General features: G+C 57.4%; 2 protein-coding genes across 2 annotated transcripts; both read left to right on the top strand.

Annotated features, from left to right (window-relative positions):
- The first annotated feature begins 332 nt into the window (after nucleotides 1-332).
- Nucleotides 333-5,848, top strand: RABGGTA (Rab geranylgeranyltransferase subunit alpha). Its single transcript, XM_079769326.1, is given in 18 exon segments — nucleotides 333-485; nucleotides 627-681; nucleotides 847-957; nucleotides 1,347-1,471; nucleotides 1,663-1,850; nucleotides 2,087-2,290; nucleotides 2,607-2,690; nucleotides 2,780-2,862; nucleotides 2,955-3,056; nucleotides 3,161-3,266; nucleotides 3,354-3,401; nucleotides 3,570-3,662; nucleotides 3,807-3,895; nucleotides 3,990-4,106; nucleotides 4,719-4,803; nucleotides 4,806-4,831; nucleotides 5,101-5,188; nucleotides 5,586-5,848. Coding segments are annotated over 17 exon segments (1,701 nt in total). The 5' UTR covers nucleotides 333-485; nucleotides 627-678; the 3' UTR covers nucleotides 5,735-5,848.
- Nucleotides 5,849-8,050: 2,202 nt separating this feature from the next.
- TGM1 (transglutaminase 1) lies at nucleotides 8,051-22,086 on the top strand. Its single transcript, XM_079769551.1, has 15 exons — nucleotides 8,051-8,162; nucleotides 9,412-9,726; nucleotides 9,876-10,064; nucleotides 10,979-11,227; nucleotides 11,564-11,682; nucleotides 11,821-11,928; nucleotides 12,363-12,537; nucleotides 12,949-13,087; nucleotides 14,140-14,243; nucleotides 15,674-15,762; nucleotides 16,220-16,373; nucleotides 16,482-16,766; nucleotides 16,890-17,050; nucleotides 17,391-17,527; nucleotides 21,705-22,086. Exons 2-15 carry the CDS (start codon nucleotides 9,414-9,416, stop codon nucleotides 21,931-21,933), a joined length of 2,451 nt encoding a protein of 816 aa, XP_079625677.1. The 5' UTR covers nucleotides 8,051-8,162; nucleotides 9,412-9,413; the 3' UTR covers nucleotides 21,934-22,086.
- The last annotated feature ends 417 nt before the right edge of the window (nucleotides 22,087-22,503 follow it).

Here is a 22,503-nt window from a genome sequence, read left to right on the forward strand (position 1 = left end):
AGGACACGTTTCTCTGCTGGAGAGAAACCTCTTCGACTGAATTGCTGTTGGAGTAGCTGACACGGACGTCAGTACCCGCTGCTTTCTTGCGCAGGCCACAGCCGCGCATGCGCACTCGTACTCCCCGGAGGGCTAACAGACTTGGCATTTCCGGACCCCGCGCACGCGCCTTCTGAGCCCACCTACTCAGCCCGGGCCTCCGCAGGCCTGCAGAGGGCGCTGCGCCTTGGAGAGCCGGGGCGGGGCGCCGCTCTAGCCAGCGTCCCAGCTCGGTGGTGGGTGCCGCTGCTCCACGTCCCCCAAGCGGCCTCCCGGCGCAGGTGGGTCCGCCCGCGGGGGGCGGGAGCGCCTGGGAGCTGCGGGGAGGGCAGGCGACGTAGCCTCCGGGCGCGGAGTGGTCCCGATCGCCTGAATGCCTGGGCTCGGACCTAGCCCCGGCGGACAGGGCTGTAGGCAGGGCCGCATCGGTGCAAGTCCCCAGTCCGGTGGGCAACTCCTCCTGGACGTGCAATGGCCGTCCAGAACCCCTTTACTTTACACCCCGGGGGGTCTCGGTCCGGGCCCGCGTGCGGCTTCCGGGAGACAACTGGGGGCGGGGCTCCCATGATGGACACTTCTTCCCCCAGGTTTCACAGGCTGCCTCTCGACCCCTCCGGTCTTGAACCCTGAGCCGACACCATGGTGAGAACCCTGAGCCCAGCCGCTCACCTCAGCACGCCCATGCCTTTGCCCCTAGTGGCCTTGCCTCTCCATTTCCCTGTGTAAACCTGGGGCTCCGCAGTGGGGTTTCGGTGGGTCTGCCCCTGCAAGTCAGCCTGCTCCCTTCCAACCCGCCCATCCCTGTAGCACGGGCGCCTGAAGGTGAAGACTTCGGAAGAGCAGGCAGAGGCCAAAAGGCTAGAACGGGAACAGAAGCTGAAGCTCTACCAGTCGGCCACCCAGACTGTCTTCCAGAAGGTGGGGCCCGCAGAAGTAGCCCTCTCTCCACGTGGCCACTCTTAGTATATATATGTAGGGCAGAGTCCAAGAGCTGGGCCTCAGAATCAGACTGTCTGGATCTAAATCTGGGTTCTGTCACTTAATCCTGTGTGACCTTGGGCAAATTACCGAATCTCTTTGGGCCTCAGGTTTGCTCATCTGTAAAATGGGGCTCATAATTGTAATAAGCCTAATAATTGCAATAAGGCTTTTGTGAAAATTAAATGAGAATACATGTAAACCCAGGGAGTGCTTTACATACTACCCGTTGTATGGCATGGGATTCATAGAACGTAGCTCTGTTTATGTTATTTAGCCCTGTGGTGGGTGAATGATACGATCTCTGACCCTGCTACCTATCTTCTCAGCGCCAGGCTGGCGAGCTGGATGAGTCAGTGCTGGAACTGACAAGCCAGATTCTGGGAGCCAACCCTGACTTTGCTACCCTCTGGAACTGTCGACGAGAGGTGCTGCAGCGGCTGGAGGCCCAAAAGTGTGTAGGGGTTCAGGGCCCCAGGAAGATGACACTAGCCCTACCCCTGCCCTGCCTGGGTCCAGCGGTAGAGTAGGAATGGCGTAGCCAGAGACATAGGCAGAGGGCCGTGGAGGATGGGTGCAGAAAGTCAGGGGTGAGGTGAAGTTGGGTGTTGGAGGGCCCTGATCCCTATGCCTCTCTGGGTGCAGGTCCCCTGAGGAGTTGGCTGCTCTGGTGAAGGCAGAACTGGGCTTTCTGGAGAGCTGCCTGAGAGTGAACCCCAAGTCCTATGGTACCTGGCACCATCGCTGCTGGCTGCTGAGCCGCCTGCCAGAGCCCAACTGGGCGCGGGAGCTGGAGTTGTGTGCCCGCTTCCTCGAGGTTGATGAACGGAACTGTACGTGCCTGCAGATTCTGTCCCTGCAGCCCTCACCTGCCCCACATCCTGGTACTGGGGCCTCAGGAAGGCCCAGAGTGGGGAGGGGTGACCAGGATGGGCCCACTAAGCTGATGGCAAAGGAATGATGGAGCCAAACAGCGTGGGATGCATAGAGGTCTTTCTTGGGACCTAGGCACCAGCCGGGGAGCTCCCCTTGCCCTGATTCTGAGATGTGCTGTAACCCCTTCCCCCAGTCCATTGCTGGGACTACCGGCGGTTTGTGGCTGCCCAGGCAGCTGTGCCCCCTGCCGAGGAGCTTGCCTTCACCGACAGCCTCATTGTTCGAAACTTCTCCAACTACTCTTCCTGGCATTACCGCTCCTGCCTGTTGCCCCAGCTTCATCCCCAGCCAGACTCTGGACCACAGGGGCGCCTCCCTGAGGATGTGTTGCTCAAAGGTAAGCAGGGCCGGGGGTGCTGGGGAGGAACTCTGCAGCACTGCCCTTCCAGCCTAGTCCTGTTCCTGAATCTGCGCTGGGGTTTGTTGAGCACCTACTTCATGCCTGGCTCTGGGGGTGCATACCATTCAGCCCCTGACAGAAGGGAGCTTAAGTGTCCAGTGGGGGAAATAAAGCTGATGCATACAGCCGCTGTACAAAGCCAGCATATAGTGAAACTGAGGACGGGAGGTACTCCAAGGAGAGTGGGGTGTTGGGACAGCCAGGATCCCACCAGACTCCTAACCACAGCCCTGTGCCTCCTTGGCTTCTGCAGAGCTGGAGCTGGTGCAGAACGCCTTCTTCACTGACCCCAATGATCAGAGCGCCTGGTTCTACCACCGCTGGCTCTTGGGACGAGGTGAGCGGTGGGGGAGGAGGCTGGGTGTTTAGGGCCTGGAAGGAATGGGAGAGGATCAAAGGAGACCCGAAGCTCTCTCTCCACCCCAGCTGACCCCCAGGATGCTCTGCGCTGCCTGCACGTGAGCCGGGATGAGGCCTGTCTGACGGTCTCCTTCTCTCGGCCCCTCTTGGTGAGTCCTCCAGCTTTGGCCAGAGAACACATTGTGGATTGTGAGCTTCGTGCTGTTGGGCTGACAGCGTCTCTCTTTGTCTCCTGTACCAGGTGGACTCCGGGATGGAGACCTTGCTGCTCATAGTTGATGAATCACCCCTGGCTGTGGAGTGGAGGACTCCAGATGGCAGGAACCGGCCCAGCCCTGTCTGGGTATCCCAGGATTGGTGGGACATAGTGGGGGCTGAGGCAGGGCTGGGGTGGGACAGTCAGAAAAGTGGTACGGCTGGGGGTTTCCTTGACCCCAGTGCTCCCAGCTCTGTGACCTGCCCGCTGCCTCCCTCAACGACCAGTTGCCCCAACATACATTTCGTGTCATTTGGACAGCAGGCGATGTCCAGAAGGAGTGTGTGCTCTTAAAAGGTGATGCAACCTGCAGCAGCCCCCCCCCCCCTCGCCCCCTCTTCCTCTCGCGGGTGTTCCCCTCCTACCACCTACTGTTTCTTTCAGGACACCATGAGGGCTGGTGCCGGGACTCGGCCACAGATGAGCAGCTCTTCAAGGTGATGACAGGGAAGCACGCCTACAAGAAAGGGTTCTGGGCATCAGGCAACTGGGATGGGAGGCAGGGTGCTCGGGCAGATGGTCTCGGCCTGGAGAGAGGGATGGCCCATACCCCAGTGCTATGGGCATCATCCCTCCCCCCGCCCCCGCCCCCGCCCCCCATCAGGTGTGAGCTGTCGATGGAGAAGTCCACGGTGCTACAGTCTGAGCTTAAATCCTGTAAGGAGCTACAGGAGCTGGAGCCTGAGAATAAATGTGAGGCCCTGTTTCCTGAGATCCTGCTCCTCTCAGGGAGCCCCTTCTGTGTCTGTTGGGGGGACAGGGAGCAGGAAGGGTCTCAACAGTATGGGAGCAGAGGCGGGTCCACGAGAGATGCTCCTTTTCCCACCCTCTCCTCAGGGTGCCTGCTCACCATCATCCTGCTGATGCGGGCGCTGGACCCCCTCCTGTATGAGAAGGAGACACTGCAGTACTTCCAGACCCTCAAGGCAAGCCGTGCCTGCGGGTACAGACCAGGGGGAGGCCCGGTGGGCAGGAGGAAGGCAGCTGACACAAATTCCTTGCCGGCCCCATCTCCGCCAGGCCGTGGACCCAATGCGGGCAGCGTACCTGGACGACCTGCGCAGCAAGTTCTTGCTGGAGAACAGCGTGCTCAATATGGAGTATGCAGAGGTGCGCGTGCTGTACCTGAGTCACAAGGTATGGACTGTGCGTGTGCCTTCTCCGGGCCCTCATCCCTTCTTCCTCATGGCCTCGCCAGCTTTTCTGCTCGTCCCCGGGGCTTCAGCTGAGGCCCTGTCTGTCCGGCCTCCAGTCTCAGGTGCCCTTCTGGATATTGCTTCTCTGCTCATTGGAGCAGGCCAGCTCCTAAAGCCTGAATAGTTCCCAGAGATTCCTAACAAGCGGTCCAGACTGGTTTTCCTCTATTTGAAGTCCTTCCCAGCCTATCTTCCCAACACATCAGATTTATCCCGTCACTGCAGTCCACCTCTGCTCGCACCAAACCCACCCCCCAGACTCGCCAGGCCCACTCCTGCCAGTGTCTGTGTCTCCCCCCAGCGCCCTCCTCTGTCCCCTGTACCTGCCCCGACTCTATTCACTCTACTGGCCACGTCGCCCACTGCACTCACGTCTGTTCCATGTCCTTGACTTGTAGCATGTGCTGTGGTGGGTTGTAAGGTAAGCTTCCCACCTGCCCCATCCTCCCCTCAGTTGCGGTCCCCAAGGGTCTGTGTGGGGCACAGAGGGCAAGTGCCTCATAAATGATGGCTGAGGTCCCTCTCCGTTGGGTATATCACTCCGTTTCCTCAGGACCTGACGGTGCTCTGCCATCTGGAACAGCTGCTGTTGGTCACTCATCTTGACCTGTCGCACAATCGTCTCCGAGCCTTGCCCCCTGCCTGGCAGCCCTGCGTTGTCTTGAGGTAAAGCATTCACTCCTCCGTCACTGTCCTGGTGGTCCTTTTTCCCTTCCTTCCTCTACTTCAGAAGCCTGCCCTCCCTACAAAGACTGCCCAGTCCTCCCAGTCCCAGCAGAAGACCCCTGCCTTCCCCCTTCCATCACCCAGCCTGACCCTAGGAGCCTTCATGCACTGTAAGCTGTTCACCCTGGGCTCCTAGTTGCTTGTACCAGTCTCAGGCTGGTAGCTGCCTGCCCGCCCGCCTTGTCTTCCCTACCCTCCCTGCTCCTCAGGTGCTGCAGGCCAGCGACAATGCCATAGAGTCCCTGACGGTGTCACTAACCTGCCCCCGGCTGCAGGAGCTCTTACTGTGCAACAACCGTATCCTTCCGTCTGGGTGCCATTTATGTATTTATTTATAGAATGATGTTTAACAAAGCATTTTTTTCATCCTCACTGCACTTTCGCTCGGCAGTCTTTGTTCACTGCTGAGACATGGATGCCTCTAGCCAGGGCCAGCCTTCTCCTTGGCCACAGTCTCCACCGTTCCTTCTAGTACCACACCCAGCCCTCCTCTGTGCTTCTTGCCTGGTCCCTGTGGGCAGGTGTTTGCAGTCCCTTCCCAGAGCCTTACTCCCTCTAGGGAAGTGTACGACATGCCCACCAACCAGGATGCCAGGCAGCAGTCCCCGCTCTTGAGGGAAAACAGTGATGGGTACACAGGAGCAGACCAGATCTGGGGGAACCTGCCAACCTTTCCTTGACTCTCCTGCCCAAGGTCTCCAGCAGCCTGCGGCACTTCAGCCCGTTGCCTCCTGCCCCAAGCTGGTGCTCCTCAACCTGCAGGGCAACCCACTGTGCCAAACAGTGGGCACCTTGGAACACCTGGCCGAGCTGCTACCTTCAGTCAGCAGCATCCTCACCTAAGAGACCCTGCCCCCATCCTTGCCCTCTAACTTATTAGGACTGAATAAAGAATGGAGAGGCGTCTCACGCTGCTAAGCTGCTGCTGCTGCCACCACCATTACTGCCACCTTTCTGGAAAAGAAAGGGAGAGAGTTAGGGTGTGTTGACTCGCCTGTTTATTTTATGCTCAGTCCTGCTGGTCCCTGTCATGGAGAATCAGAGCCTCCGTGTTTAGGCAAAATCAGGGTGAGGGCTGGACTTGAATTTACGTTCTGGTTGGGGCTGGAGCTGGGTCTGGGTTCCAGGCTGGGATCAGGTTTAGGATCAGGTTCTGATTGATGTTAGGCTACAAGTCAGCTCAAAGTCTCCAAATGGAAGGACTCCTAAAACTTTCTTCCACGACCCGTGCCCCTTCCAGATGCACTCTGCCCAGGGGCTCTGGCTCTCATTCACCACAGCTGAGAAGGCTGTTTCCCGGAGGAGTGGGTCAGAGCGGCCTTGCTCCACCCTCTTAGAACAATAGTACCCATCTCCATTCTTTGGTTGAAGAGTCCTTGAAAATACTTGATCCTGTTTGATCTTCATACGCTCTCAGAGGTGAGATGATTAGGCCCATTGGACTGACGAGGAAACTGCTGTTAAGACGTGCCCACGATTGCTGAGCTCAGTGCTAGAGCCAAAGCTGCCTGTACACCTTGCCCTGGGACTCCAGACTCATGTTCTTGCTTCTCTGTGGATATGGAATGGTTGGGCAGAGCCTGGCCTCTCTCCCTGAGGTACTGAGCCCAGTGTCCGCTCCCATGGTGACCCCCAATACACAGGCCCGTGCACACCTGTACCCTCGTGCATTTACACTCACACACACACATACACCTTGTCCTGACTGAAATCCCTGAGACACTTGAGCTTCCTGGAGGGAGGAAAAAGGAGTGGCTCGGGTTAGGGCACTGAGTCAAACTGGCTGGGTGGGGAAAGAGAAAAATTGATTGAAACAAGAGGGAGAGAGGGTGACAAGGCATTTTCCTGGTTCCCTGGGAATCTACCTGGGCCCACATTTGCACACACACCCCCGTATCCTCAGGGTCCCGCCCCCTTCCTTACCTAGTAATGAACAAATAGCCCCTCGGCAAAGTCCTTTGGCTGACCTGCCTCACATCTGCCTGGGATTTTGATTCCACTGGTGGTTTGTCTGAAAGTGTTGAAGGTAGGGACAGACTCCCTGCAGGGCTGGGGCTTGAAGATGGATTGAAAAAGGTCAGCGTGAGTGTGGAGAGCTCCCTGCCTCTGTCCCCACTCCCTGAGCCACCTCCCTTCCTGATGCATCATCAAACTCAGTCTCTCCTCGATTGGCTTCCTTGTGGCTTCTTGCCAACGCTGTTTTCACTGTCTTCGGTTCAGTGGCCAGTGGGCAGAGCTGGGACACAGGTGGGATGGAGGGAAGGGGCCCAACCTTTTGCAGAACCCCCAAGAAAGCCTCCCTGAAGACACCTGGCCTCCTCTACGGGTGTCTCCCCTGTGCCAGGGTGGAGTTGGGATGGACACAGGGCAGGTTCCTAGAGCTGGTTGGTCAGGATTCCCAGGAAGAATTCAGGGTTGGAGAAGCCAGGACTCCAGCTGACCAGACACTCCTCTCAGTGAGAGAGGGAGGTATTGTGCAGCCAGTTCTCACCCAAGCCTCAGAGGAAGCCCTCAGCCTCCCCCGAACCCCCAGGCCGCAGGGAGAAAACTACTCTGACCACCCTCCAATCCCAAACTTGGAGAGACACAGGAAGCTGGTAGCTGCCCACTCGTGCCAGGGGCCATGAAGGGGGAGGGTGGGGGTCAGAGGATCTGGTGGAGCCTGCAGGCCATGGGTTGGCTGGTGGAGCCGGTCTGAGGGCCTGGTTGCTGATGTCACCTTGGGATTCGGGGACCTCCCTGGGCAGGATGAATACCGGGACCAGGCCAGTTTCACGGGGGCCTATGAGACCACAGGCAGGCAGCCTGAGCTGGACAACGGGGGGGCAGCTGGGCAGGGGTGTGCGTGAAAGGGCTCCCTGCCCCATTGCCCTCGGAGGGGCTCCTTAAGCACGCGGTCTGGCAGGAATCAGCCTGGTGTGACGGTCCCACCAACGCCTTCCACTTGCCCCCAGCTTCAGCCCTGACAGACCCCGACCCGACCCTCCCTTGCCCCAGCCCTAGCCTGCACCATCCCGTTTCCACGGGAAACGAGGTTTTGACGGGGCCTTCTCACCCCTACCTCCGGAGGGGGCTGGGCCTCGGTGGAGCAACCAAGCTTCCCCTTATTAGCAGCCGGCCCCGCCCTCCCCCCACATAAACCACTTGCCCGCCCGCCCCACACCTTCCACTTGTGCGGCGGCGTCCGGCGCGTCTGTCCTGTCCCGTCAGTCCCGACCTGCTCCACCCCGGCTGCGCGACTCCGCGCTGCCCTCGCCAGCACCGCCTCCAGGTGAGGGCCCCGCCGGGCTCCGGGATGCTGAGCCCCACCACGCCGTCGGGGGGCCGCGCGCCCAGATCCGACCCCAGCAGGGTGGGTGCGGGCCCAGCGCTGCTCCGATGTGCGGGAGAGCGCGGGCTCCGGCACGACGAGCCGCCGCTCCCGGGTGCCCGCGCCGGGTTTGACCCGACGTGCGGAATGCCAAGGACCCCAAGTCTCACTCCTCACCCGCTTGTCTTTTGCAAGGAGCGTTGGGTGGGGAATCTCTGCTAAGAAAAGGGTCCTAGCTGGCTGGGTGGCTTGGTTGGCTGGGGCATCATCCAGTAGACAGAAAGGTTGTGGGTTTGATTCTGGGTTGGAAGGCAGCTAATCTCTCTCTCTCTCTCTCTCTCTCTCTCTCTCTCTCTCTCTCTCTCTCTCTCTCTCTCTCTCCTTTCCCCTCTCTCTCCCTCCCTCCCTCTTTCTAAAAAGTAATGGAAACATATCCTCTGGTGAGAATTAAGGAAGGAAGGAAGGAAGGGAGGGAGGGAGGAAGGAAGGGAAAGGAAAGAGCCTTAGCCAGTTTGGCTCAGTGGATAGAGCGTCAGCCTGCGGACTGAAGGGTCCCCGGTTTGATTCCAGTCAAGGGCACATGCCCGGGTTGTGGGTTTGGTCCCCAGTGGGAAAGCGTGCAGGAGGCAGCTGATGTTTCTATCTCCCTCTCCCTTCCTCTCTGAAATCAATGGGAGGGAGGGAGGGAGGGAGGGAGGGAGGGAGGGAGGGAGGAAGGAAGGAAGGAAGGAAGGAAGGAAGGAAGGAAGGAAGGAAGGAAGGAAGGAAGGAAGGAAGGAAGGAAGGAAGGGAGTCCTAAGGCAGTCAGCTGGTCCACCGACCTCTATCCAGACTGAGGAGCGGCATGTGGAGGGAGCAGGACAGGGGATGGTCCTGCTGGGTCGAGAGGCTGTGACAAGTGTTCACACATTTCCTGGGCTGGGTCTGAGCAGGTTTCTCCACTGGGCATCTGGTTTGGTGGGTGTCTGGGGAGGGGAAGCCGCTCCCCTGCAGGGGGAGGTTCCGAGGTGAGCCTGAGAGGGGTCTTCAGGGAGGGTCTCTGGATGGGTCTGGGGGAATCTCTGGATCAGAAAATAAGACCATCTTGGTCACTGGCTGGAATCAGAGCAGCGCTCCGAATAGCAGGTTTCTGGCTGGGCTGGCTGGGTGTCCTGGGTAAAGGAAACCGGAGAGGGTGACTGACCCGAGCCGCCCTGCCTCTTCCACGCAGACATGATGGACGGTCCTCGTTCCGATGTGGGCCGCTGGGGCGGGAACCCCTGGCAGCCCCCCACCACACCCTCCCCGGAGCCGGAGCCCGACAGACGGTCCCGCAGAGGAAGCCGCTCCTTCTGGGCTCGATGCTGCAGCTGCTGCTCCTGCCGGAGTGGGGCGGACGACGACTGGGGGCCTGAGCCCCACAGAGACTCCAGGGGTCGAGGGTCCAGCTCTGGGGGACGGAGACCCGGCTCCCGGGGCTCAGACTCCCGCCGGCCGATCTCACGGGGCAGCGGCGTGAATGCGGCTGGAGATGGTGCCATCCGAGGTGAGGCTGGCCTGGCCACCTGAGCGGAGAGCCAGAAGGCCTCCGTGGGGCCTGAGACCCATCCTAGCATCTTGGAGAGCCTGGGAGGCGAATGCTGGGGGCCTGGGCTCCCCAGGGGGCTTTGCTGACCAGGAGCTGTGACTTTGCAGAGGGCATGTTGGTGGTGACGGGTGTGGATCTGCTGAGTTCACGCTCGGACCAGAACCGCCGAGAGCACCACACGGACGAGTTCGAGTACGACGAGCTGATCCTGCGCCGCGGGCAGCCTTTCCACATGGTGCTCTTCCTGTCTCGGCCCTATGAGTCCTCCGATCGCGTCATCCTGGAGCTGCACATTGGTCAGCGGGGCCTGCAGTGGGAAGGGGGGACTTGGACAGAGGGGCTGGCTAGCAGGGCCTCCCAGTCCTGGTATTAGGGTCAGAGGTGCGTCTTCAGGCGCCTCCCCCACCTCACTCCTCACTCTCTGCCGGATAAGGCGGGTGCGAGTGTGCGTGTCCCTAGGGGTGTGTCTGAGGGGAGTCTTGGTGTTCCCATTTTCCTAAGCTCACCTTCAAGCCTCCATCTTTCTCAATATTATTTCTCCTCGGACGTTTGCTTGGGTGTTGCTGCCTCTGTGTGTCTTTCTGGTTCTGCTCTCCTTCCTGCTCTGCCCTCCCTGCCCAACTCTGTCTCTCTGTTTCCTGTCTCCATGGCCCAGGGCAGGTGCCTCGCTCACCGCGTTGCTTGGTGGCCGTTGACTGCGCAGGCTGGTGATTACCATGCTGCCGGGGGCGGGTGACTCCTCGTACCCTTTGATTAGGCCCTGGCCTTGCCCACCCCGCCTCTAATTTCCCAAGGACCCACCACCTCCACCAGGGGTGCCCTGGGCTCTGGAAGGGGCAGACCCAGGGAGCAGGCCGGGCTGGCCTTCAGGATCGGGACTGCCCTTCTCAGGAGGCGGAGGCATCTGGGCCGGCCAGGGCAGGAGCGGGGACAGGCGGGCAGAGGGTGACGGTGGCCTGGTCTCTCCTGCCCACCTCTGCGTTCAGTGTCAGGGGAACAGGTTTGGGACGTTGGACTGGGTTTCTGTCCTGGCATGTGGGCAAGCATCGGGCGGGGACAGAGCTGTTCTCAGACTGTAAGGCGATGGCCCAACTCAGGGACACACACACTGGCTCATACACATCCTGGGTGGGGCTGGGAGAAGTCTAAGGCTCCATCCCCCCTACTGCCGGGAGGCCTCACCCGCTAATTGCTGCTTTCCCCACTCTAGGAAACAACCCCGAGGTGGGCAAGGGCACCCATGTGATCATCCCAGTGGGCAAGGGCGGCAGTGGCGGCTGGAAGGCCCAGGTGACCAAGTCCAGCGGGCAGAATCTGAACCTACGGGTCCACACCTCCCCCAACGCCATCATCGGCAAGTTTCAGTTCACGGTCCGCACACATTCAGAGGCTGGCGAGTTCCTGTTGCCCTTCGACCCCCACAATGAGATCTACATCCTCTTCAATCCCTGGTGTCCAGGTGAGCCTGCTGGGGTCAGGGGCAAGGGGGTAGACAGGACAGAAGGAAGGTCGGTCTTCCTTTCTTAGGACCCAGCTGGGTGCCTGGCCCTGGGAGAAGCCAGCCTCCCATTTTCCAGGTGAGGCGATCTAGGTCCTCAAGGTCACACAGCCTCGATTCTCCTGGTGAGAATCCTCCTCCCACCATCTCTGACATGCTCCCCCCGACCTTCCTGGGAGGAGCGCTCTCAGGCTCGAGGGGTCCCTGTTCTTCCTCTGTGGACGTGAGTCCTGCAGAGCTGGCCCGGGGCAGGGAGAGGGATGGAGGGAACCAGGCATGTGTGTTTTGGGGATGCAGAGGACATCGTGTACGTGGACCATGAGGACTGGCGGCAGGAGTATGTGCTTAACGAGTCTGGGAGAATTTACTACGGGACTGAAGCACAGATTGGCGAGCGGACGTGGAACTACGGCCAGGTACAGCGGGCCAGGGCCACATGCGCTCGGGGGGAGCTAGAGGCAGGTGGGGGTGGGGTGGGGGGGAGAGGAGATGCTGGCCTAGGGTCAAGCTTGGCCACCTCGGGCTGCGGTCACCTCTGCCCTCCCTCCTTCCAGTTTGATCATGGGGTGCTGGATGCCTGCCTGTACATCCTGGACCGGCGGGGCATGCCATATGGAGGCCGTGGGGACCCAGTCAGTGTGTCCCGGGTCATCTCTGCCATGGTGAGCACCCTCATGGCTCTGAGCCCTACTGTGTGTCTACCTGCTGCCTCTCTTGCCTCCCTCGTCTGGCCTTCCTGATTCCTCCAGGACCCCAGCCCTGCCCTGCCCTTGCAAATGGTATCCTGGGAAGGGGTCTCACTCCTTTTATCTCCTTTGCCTGTCCCCTACCCCACCCTTCCTGGCTCCCGTCCCAGCTCTATGGAATGTAGGGCCAAACCCAATACTTGGCACACCCAGGATTCACATTCTTGTGTCAGACCCGAGGTGGAGGTGAGGGAGGGGGCACTGACTCTGGGAGGGGTGGGCGTGGCTCAGCTAGATCCTGAGGCATTTAGGGGTGAGAGTGTTTGTAGTGCCAGGGGCTGGGCCAGTGACCACATGGCAGGTCCTGAGCCTCTCCTCCAACTCCTCCCATCCCATTCTGTCCTGGACAGGTGAACTCCTTAGATGACAATGGGGTCCTGATTGGGAACTGGTCTGGCGATTACTCCCGAGGCACCAACCCGTCAGCGTGGGTGGGCAGCGTGGAGATCCTACTCAGCTACCTGCGCACCGGCTATTCTGTCCCCTATGGCCAATGCTGGGTCTTTGCCGGTGTGACCACCACAGGTAGTGGAGGGACTAGCACAGGGGGGGCCTGGGCCCGACAAGGAGGAGGGTGGGCAGCCGGGCTACACCTTCATGAGCCAGGCCCAGCTGGGCTACAGTGTAGGGGCAGGTGGGGGTGGATGGTAGGCTGGCCTTAATTATCATTAATTAATGTTAACAACCGGAGAGAAGCCTAGGGGAGGGGAGGGAGAGGAGGCAGGCAGGGACAAAGCCAGTCAGGTGGCCTGGCTTCCCCTAATCCCCAACACACCCTGACCCAAAGGCCTCCTGACCCCAATGACCGCTGACCCAGCTTGGCAACCCAATTGCCCTTCTCCCCCTGCTATTCCTCGCCTGATGCCTGCCCTGCCCCCCCCACTGCCCTGGCCCTGGGCCCTGGGCCCTGAACCCCCAACCCTGGCTCCTCTGCAGTTTTGCGCTGCTTGGGCTTGGCCACTCGTACCGTCACCAACTTCAACTCAGCGCATGACACAGACACGTCCCTCACCATGGACATCTACTTCGACGAGAACATGAAGCCGCTTGAGCACCTGAACCACGATTCTGTCTGGTGAGGCTGGGGCTGGAGCTGGGGCTGGATGGCTCGTCCCTGCCAAGAACAGTGAGCCGAGCCCTGGCCAGGTGGCTCAGTTGGTTGGAGTGTTCTCCTGTACCCCAAAAAGGCTTCAGGTCCAATTTCCGGTCAGGGCACATACCTATGTTTTGGGTTCGATCCCCGGTCGGGGCACATATGAGGGACAGCCCATCGATGTTTCTTTCTTTTTTTTTTCTTTTTCTTTTTTTTAATATTTTTATTGATTTCAGAGAGGAAGGAAGAGGGAGAGAGAGAGACAGAAACATCAATGATGAGAGAGAATCATTGATTGGCTGCCTCCTGCAAGTACCCCACTGGGAATCGAGCCCACAACCCAGGCATGTGCCCTTGACCGGAATCGAACCTGGGACTTTTCAGTTCGCAGGCCGACGCTCTATCCACTGAGCCAAACCAGCTAGGGCCGATGTTTCTTTTTTGTATTTTATTTTTTATTTTTATTGATTTCAGAGAGGAAGGGAGAGGGAGAGAGATAGAAACATCAATGATGAGAGAGAATCATTGATTGGCTGCCTCCTGCACACCCACTACTGGGGTCGAGCCCACAATCCCGGCATGTGCCCTTGACCGGAATCGATCCTGGGACTCTTCAATCCACAGGCCAACACTCAAACCAGCTAGGGCTGTTTCTTTTCTTTTATTTTTTTGAAAGATTTTTTTTATCGGGTTTTAGAGAGAGGGGAAGGGAGAGGTATAGAGAGAAACATGGATCTGCTGCCGCCTGTACATCCCCTACTGGAGATGGAGCCCACAACCTGGGCATATGCCCTGACCAGCAACCTTTCAGTGCGTGGTTGGACAACCCCCAGCCAACTGGCCAGCGCCCATCGATGTTTCTTTCTCTCTCTAAAAATTATCCTCTCTCTAAAAATCAATAAAACATATCCTCGGGTGAGGATTAAAAAGGAATGAAAAAAAAAAGAACAGTGACCTGAGACCTGGATGCTTAGGGGTGCTGGGGCGGCCCGGGTGGGCTGCTCAGACCCAGCACCCCCTCCTTGTCTGCCCAGGAACTTCCACGTGTGGAATGACTGCTGGATGAAGAGGCCGGATCTGCCCTCAGGCTTCGATGGTTGGCAGGTTGTGGATGCCACACCCCAGGAGACCAGCAGTGGTGAGGGGGGGACCCTGTCTGTACCCCACTTTGGCTTTGTCCCCATATCCCCAACCTGGGTAATAAACTTCAGGGTCAGTGCTGGACGGGGCCTTGGAGCCAGGTCCTTTAACCCATGGGTCTTTAAACAGACTTATTAGCCATGCGGCCTTTAGTTTATTTTTACCTTTCTGCATAACTATATGCTTACGTTTTATTTCTTTATAATGGTTAATGTACTCAACTGGCTCAAAAGTTAAAAAAAAAAAAAAAAGACTGAAAAAATTAGGCCTGTCGTACACTTTGTTCTCAAACAGGCCCTCCCCTTTTCACCTGTAACACTGCAGCCCCAGGCAGCCAGCCTGCCCTCCTGCTGTCTTCCTTCTGCCTCCCCTTCTTCACCCTGGGTCAGGTAGCCCTCGCCTAGCCTACGTTTCTCCTATGGTCTCTGGCCAGACCGCTCCCTCTCAGTCATCTCTGTGAACAGTGCCCCCCTGAGTCACGCAACCCAGAGGCATCTGCGATGCTGGAAACGCCTGGCCCAGGACACTGCGAGACCTGAGTTCCGTCCCCGCTCTGGGAAGTGGTCGGGAGGGCGGCAGGCAGGGGCTCTGGGGCCAGTCAGACCTGGGCTTGATGCCAGTTTGATTTCTTCTTAGCTATGTCCTCCTGGGCTTTGGGCTTTGGTGTTCTTGTTTGTAATATGAGGGTAATATATACCATACAGGGTGGTTGGGAGGATCACATGAGCAGTTGTATATTAGAGAGACTAGCAACATCCCCAGACCATAGTAAATATTAGCTCCTTCCATTCTCTTGTACCCAGCTGTCTTGTGAGATCCGGGCATCTACCTTGCTTTTCTGAGGCGCGGTTTCCCCAGCTATAAAAGAAGACTATAGTGCTAGGTACTTTCTAAGATTCTTTCCTGTTGCATGGTGTCCTCTCCTGACAAGCATCCTCCCTGTTAGCCCATCTCCTCTACAAAACCCTCCTGAGCATGATGAGGCCAGACTCTATTTCCCACCAGCTCCCCACAGAGAGGGCGCATTGGGCTGTAGAGCCGAGGGGTTGTTCTGGATTTTTCTGGAATGGTGTCTGTGGTGTCCTTGGTCTCTCAGACAGCAAGCAGAGTTACCGTGGGCTCTGGAATTGTCTTGATGTAGAGGGTCCTGACCTCTGGGGATCACAGACAGCCAATAGCCAACTTCAGCCAATGGAAGAAGAGTGTGCCCATGATTTGGTTAACAAGGCAGGCTTGTCCCCAGGGTTGGCCCTGCCCCGCCCCTGCCCCCACTGACTGAGGCCAAATGGAGCTTCACTCTTCTGTTTGCCCTCCCTCGGGTGGACTGGGTGGCAGCTGACCACAAGGCAGTGGGCACTGGGCCTGGATGGGTGGGCTCCTCCCAGGACCCTTGGATCTCTCACCTCCACCCTGCCCTGACTCCCCTAGGCATCTTCTGCTGTGGCCCTTGCTCCGTGCAGTCCGTCAAGAATGGCCTGGTCTACATGAAGTACGACACACCCTTCATTTTCGCCGAGGTGAGGGTTGTGCTCCACGTGCCTGCTGCAGGCCGAGGCCCGGCGTGGCTGTGGGTTCTCTGGTCCTGACTTCACCGCTGACCGATCAGCTGTGTGTCCTTGGGCAAGTCATTCTAAGAGTCTTCGTTTCCTCCACTAAGGGAATAATAGTGGCTGTCGTGCTTCCTGTATTCAGGATCAAAAGAAATAATGGGTGTGAAACGGCTTTACAAGTCATAAAGTCAGCAAACGAGCGTAAGGGATTACTGTTATTAATGCCAAAGCGCTTTGCGAGGAGCCTCCCAGACCAGCCTCCCTGCTCTGGCTCAGCTTGGAAAGCCTCCCTGGTTGGCTCTGCCAGGGAGCTCCCAGCCGTCACACCTAACCCTCCCTGCTCTTGGAGGACCCAGGGAAGGTCCAGCCTCCGACCCTGTGGCTCAATCACTGCAGCTCACACCCCCCTGCCCTCTCCCCATAGGTGAACAGTGACAAGGTTTACTGGCAGCGGCAGGACGATGGCAGCTTCAAGATTGTGTACGTGGAGGAGAAGGCCATTGGCACACTCATCATCACAAAGGCCATTGGCTCCAACATGCAGGATGATGTCACCCACCTTTATAAGCACCCAGAAGGTACCATCCCCCCAACCCGGCCAGCGCAGGCCCAGCCCGAATGTTCCCGCTGAGCACTCCCCCACCCTCACAGGAGCGGTAACCTCACCCTTGACCCTCAACCCCCAGGCTCAGCAGCAGAGCGTAAGGCAGTGGAGACAGCAACCGCCCACGGCAGCAAACCCAATGTGTACGCCACCCGGGACTCGGCTGAGGATGTGGCCATACAGGTGGAGGCCCAGGACGCGGTGATGGGGCAGGATCTGTCCGTCAGCGTGGTGCTGACCAATCGCAGCAGCAGCAGCAGCCGCACTGTGAAGCTACACCTCTACCTCTCAGTCACCTTCTACACCGGTGTCACCGGTTCCGTCTTCAAGGAGAGCAAGAAGGAAGTGGTGCTGGCTCCAGGGGCCTGTAAGTGCTCCTTCCCCAGCCCTGCCCCCTAGATGGCCAGGCCCTGGGGCTGTGGCCCTGGAGACCCTGGGGAGCCATGTCTGGGGAAGCAGGCCTCCATGACACCATGCCTCCTCTCCCCAGCGGACCGTGTGACCATGCCGGTGGCCTACAAGGAATACAAGCCCCACCTTGTGGACCAGGGGGCCATGCTGCTCAATGTCTCGGGCCACGTCAAGGAGAGCGGGCAGGTGCTGGCCAAGCAGCACACCTTCCGTCTGCGCACCCCGGACCTCTCCCTCACGGTGAGGGCAGCTGGCTAGAGCCTGAGGGGTGGCCAGGGGCTGAGGGACACGGGAGCGGAAGGGGCCAGGGTGCTACGTCAGGAACACGACGGCCTGACGAGCAGTTCTAGGAGGAGAAGGTCAGAGGTTGGCTCTGGGTTCTCAGACCTCCGTTTTCTCCTCTGTAAAATGAGATCTCATCTCCCCGATTCTGTGGTGGCTTCTCGGCTGATGCAGAGCCTCCTCTCGGGGACAGATGTGTGGGACTTGAGGAGGTTTTGATCCCTCCCTGATGTGGTGTATGGACCCCATATATTTGACCGGGGTCTCTGATGTGGGGATGGGTCTCTTTTTCTCTCAGTTGTTGGGAGCAGCTGTGGTTGGCCAGGAGTGCGAAGTACAGATTGTTTTCAAGAACCCCGTGCCTGTCACCCTCACCAACGTAGTCTTCCGGCTCGAGGGCTCCGGGTTACAGAGACCCAAGATCCTCAACGTTGGGTGAGTCCGATGCCGCCTTGTCTGCCTCCTGGGCAGCCTGGGCCCCACATTGCTTCCTCTCTTGGTCAGGATGGTACCATCTGTCAGGGTCCGAGAAAGCAGCTTGGGGCCAGCCAGCAATACCACCTGACTCAATTCAGTCCAAGCAGCGTTTAAGACCTGCTGCGTGTGCAGTGCTGTGCTGTGCCCTGTCCGCCTCACCATCTCACTGGGAGCTAAAACTCACATAGGAATCATTAGCAACTCACCACTCACATTGCCCAGCACTCAGTTGACCAGCACTTTCAGGAACATTTTCTCATTCAGGAGGCCATAAAAACCCTTTAAAGTACATTAGAGATCATCATATAATTAAAAGCAATGCTTTGTGATCCCAACGCAGGTTCAAGTCCCACCTCCATCACTCTGGCTGTGAGTCCTTGGGCAGGTGACTCCTCTGAGCCTCATTGTTCTCACCAATGTCATGTGGGGAAAACAATAGTACCTGGTCCTGAGGGTCAACCTGAGAATTAAATGGGATGCTGCACGTAACACACTTAGCATAGTGCTTGGAGCAAAGTTAGTGCTCATTTTGATTATTGCCACCATCACCCCCCCTTTGCGTATGGGGACCTAATGGCCACGTCTCACAGGGCCCCATAGCTCATAAGGGCCAGACTCTGCTCTTCTGCATGGTGCACGCCACGTTAAGACTCTTAAGCCTGTTGCTTGGTTTGAGTCATGAGGGCTGAGCAGCAGTTCCAGAGGCGAGGGCCCTGCACCCCAGGCCCTTACCAGCCCTCCTGGACCTGATCCGGAGCCAGGCGAGGCTGTGTGAGGGCCTCACGCATGCTATGTTCCTGGGCTTGTGCTGTCATCTCTGACACAGACCCACCCCACTGCCCTCTCCCTCCCCGGGAACAGCACGAGGGAAAGCAGGGAAGGCCAGAGGCTGACATTTAAGATCAGTGTTCTGGCGTTTTCTTCTTTAGACAAAGAGGGCCTGAGGGAAAGAGATGGCCTGTGTGAGGGGCTGGGTGTGGGAAGCAGAGGGTCCCTGCCCACCCTGCCTAACATCCCTCCCCCAACACACACACACACACACACACACACACACACAGTCACAGCAGGCTCTGCGTGGTGGTAGCCTCCACTTTTGCCAACAGGCCAAAGCTGAAAAGGTTGTTTTCCTGATCTTTGCCCCAGCCCGAACCCTGGATGATGTGGATGATGTCAGATGTCACAAAGGAGTGCTTTCCCTTTATCTCCCTACGAGAGTCTCTGGCAGCTTAGAGAGTGGAACTGGGGCTCCCAGAGAGCTCCTCCCTGCAGGCGTCTCTCACCTGCAAAAGATGGAAGGAGAGTCCCCTGTTCTGAGAGGTCCCCAGAGCTGGACGCCCCTCAGCAGCCCTGCCAGACCTTTGAGTCTTGCCTCCTCCCGGGAAGAAGGAGAGGGCCACCGAGCTAAGCATGGAGACCTGCCCCATCTCTTCCCCCGCGGGCTTGTATAAGACCCCCTTCCCATTAAAGGTCCCAGTCTCTCCCCCCCCCCCCCCCCCCCCAGTCCATGAGAGGGTTGGAAGGTGGTTTCTCAAGGCAGCTTCTCCCTGGACGTCCGTGGCTCCTCGGCTGCGGCTGTCCCCGGCCAGGGCCGCCGGGGCAATTGAGAACCCGGAGGGGGAGTCCCTGAGCTGCTGGTTCAGATACATTGGATTCCAAGATGGGTGTTACTCTGTTCCCGTTTGCACATCAAAGACTGTGGTATGGAGCCCCATTATAGCATAAGGTGTGCCACCCAGAGTGGTGACGAGCCATTCAATAAACATTCCAGAACTTACTCCTCCAGATGGCTGTTGTCACCACCAAACCCGGCCCCAGCAGAGGCTGAATTTCCCCGGAGTCTGAATCATATTCTCCAGAATATCCCTAGGGTGGTCTTCCTGGGGGTGCATTTAACTTTAGGGAAACAGCCTGAAGTCATCTAGAGCTAAGACGACTTAACAAGGTGGGCAAACAGGGTGGGAATAATGCCCTTTTCAATCAGAAATGAAGCTTGGCTGTAAAGAGGGGCAGGGGACACGGGTGTGAGTGGGTGCTCGTGATGTGTGTGTGATTTTCAATGACTCTGAAGAAAAGTCCAGGAGAAGTTTTAAAAGGTGTTTCAAGCACTGGCAACCTGGCTGAACTAGTACCTAATGGAAGGACAGTGCTGATTTTGGATGTCTAAGGGAGTTGGTTTCATCGCCTGCACTCATTGTTACAGGCACATTCCAGCTTTAGCAGCTGATGTGCTCAGCCTAAACTCCCAAACAGGGGTGTGGCAAAGGTCTCACCTGACACTAAGCCCAGGGCAGGGAGAAATCTTGACATCCCCATGCTGGAAACTAGAAAGCAATTTCTCTTGGAAATAATGTGATAAATAAAGGCCAGGTTCTGAAATACTACAGGTTGATTATAGTACAGGGCAAGTAGGCCTTTACAGGCTGGTCTGAGCCTAAACACTTTTACCTTTGTATCTATGGAAAACTGGGCACAAGTTAAAAACACTAATTTGTAATCAGCCAGAGTATAACCTACCTACTAAATTGTAGACTTCATTTCTAGTTACCTGCTATGATAGGAAGTCTAGCAATCGGATCTATAATTTAACAGTTAGGCTTTCTATATCTCCCTGCCTCCCCCTGCTCTCCTCCTGCATGGAGCTTGGAAGCATCTTCAAGACCATCTGATACCACCCCTTATTTTATATTCACTTTCATTTTGTAGACCAGAAAGTGGGGATCAGAGAAGTTCAGTAACGTGTCCTAAACCACACAGCTGGCAATGGTAGAAGGAGTACAGAATGGTCCAGGGACACCTCTTGCAAGCAAGCAGGCTTCAAGCTAAATGTTTTGCCCCAAGGAGAGCTTATCCTTGAAGTTGGGGTGTTGGTTCATTCTGTTGGAAGACTGGGGTGTCTGCACCAGGTGTGGCTCCAGGGAGGGTCCCATGGCAGGCTTGAGTTGAATGGGGGGGCAGAGGTAAGGATTGAGGCAGAGGAGGAAAGGATAGATGCTAACAGGCATGAGCAGGTGTGATATAAGTACAATCACGTTCAGTAAATAAAGCACACATGCAGATTGCTGGAGAAGCTCAAAGAAGGGCCAGGTTCATTGTCCTGAGGGCAGGAGGTCCTCAAGGAGTCCTCACTGAGGAGGTGGGGTGAGGAGGCCAAGGCAAAGCACAAAAGAGGAGGTGGGTTCAGGGCAGGGAAGGAGCCCATGGAGGCTGGTGGGCAGGAGGAATGGTGGGGGATGATGAGGTCGTGCAGGCAGGCAGGCTGAGTCAGAGTGAGCCTGTGTGTCGGGTTAGGGAGCTGCAGTCTCATTCCTTAAGCACCAAGGAAGCCAAGCCCTTGAAGGGTTCAGTTCAAGTTCGAGTGGTTAGAGAATAGAATGGAAAAATGAGATGAAAGGCAAGAAGGGCAGTTAGAAGGCCGGTGAAACCAATTCTCAGAGGTGTGGTCTGGGAATAGATTTTCAGAGATCCATTAAGAAGGGAGAAAATAAAAGCACTGTAGTGTGTGTGTGTGTGTGTGTGTGTGTGTGTGTGTGAGAGAGAGAGAGAGAGAGAGAGAGAGAGAGAGAGAGAGAGATGCTCATACATACACAAAAACATGTATGTTCTTGGGAAAGACTTCCCTTTTTTTTCTGAGATAACAATGTTTTGGGGATTAAAATGCTCCTTCTTTGGAAAGATGATTGTGGCAGAAGATAATTTTCCTCCACTTTCTTCCTTGGCAAAACTGAAAGTATTGGCAATACTGTGTTGAGCCCCTAAGTCTCCATGTGAAGTTTCCTCGGTCTCAGAAACCCCATGTGGGGCGGGGATGGTCTGGTTAGGCAGCAGCTGGCAATGGAGATGAGGGGGAGGCGGTGCAACAGTTTTGCCCAGGTGTTTGTGGGAGGGGGAGGGAGGAGTCCGGGATGACTGGGACATTTCTACCTCAGGCAGCTGTGTGGGTGACTGCTGATCTGTGTGGAGGTGGCCTTGGGTCTCAGGCTCTGTCCTGGTCCTGGGTGTGGGGATCCCCGCTGAGCCCAGCTGTGCCTGAAGGGCTCCACCTTCTGCTCCTTCCTTCCTGGCTGCCCCATCAGTCCTTCCTCCCCACTCCACCCCCCAAGTCACCCCAGGCCCATGACCCTGTCTCTGCCCACAGGGACATTGGGGGCAACGAGACAGTGACACTGCGCCAGACGTTCGTGCCTGTGCGGCCAGGGCCCCGCCAGCTCATCGCCAGCTTGGACAGCCCCCAGCTCTCGCAGGTGCACGGTGTCATCCAGGTGGACGTGGCCCCGGCCTCCGGCAGCCGGGGTGTCTCCTCAGATGCGGGAGACAACAGTCGCTCAGGAGAAACTATTCCTATGGCTTCTCGCGGCGGGGCTTAGCCCTGGGCCAGGAGCCACGGGACTGGAGTCGGATGAACAAGGACACTGCCTCAAGACGGGGGTCTGCTGTAGAGCCGCACCCCAGGGGCTCGGGCGGGGAGGCCGGGGAGGGAGCCTGTCTTCACTTGCACTGGGCAGCACAGAAGCTAATAAACCGTTTTTTAATGAAGTGCTGTTCTGTCCATCTGTCCGTCCATGCTGGGCCAAGCAGGGTGGACCCACTGTCCATCCCGGGAACACACATGGCAGGTCAGGTGATACCAGCTCAGCAGCTCTTCAGGTTGGGCCTCCAGTGCTTATCTGACCAACCTCCCCCCGCCCAAGGGTGCTTCTACTGGCCAAAGCCCTTCCGAAGCCCCCGGGACTGCCCCTCCCATGGCACCCACTGGGGAGAGAAGGACCTGAGTTCCCTCTTGTACGCACATGTTTGAGGTAGAAATCGGCTGGAGAACTCACTGAGCAGCAAGAGCTCCTTTCCACTGTTCATTTTCAAATATCCTTGTCTACGAATTCTTATAAAAGTAATACATGTTCAGAGTTGAAAATGAAGAAAACATTGAAAGTTGTAAA

The sequence above is a fragment of the Cnephaeus nilssonii genome (genome assembly GCF_951640355.1).
Source record: "Cnephaeus nilssonii genome assembly, chromosome: 4".
Taxonomy (NCBI): Eukaryota; Metazoa; Chordata; class Mammalia; order Chiroptera; family Vespertilionidae; genus Cnephaeus; species Cnephaeus nilssonii.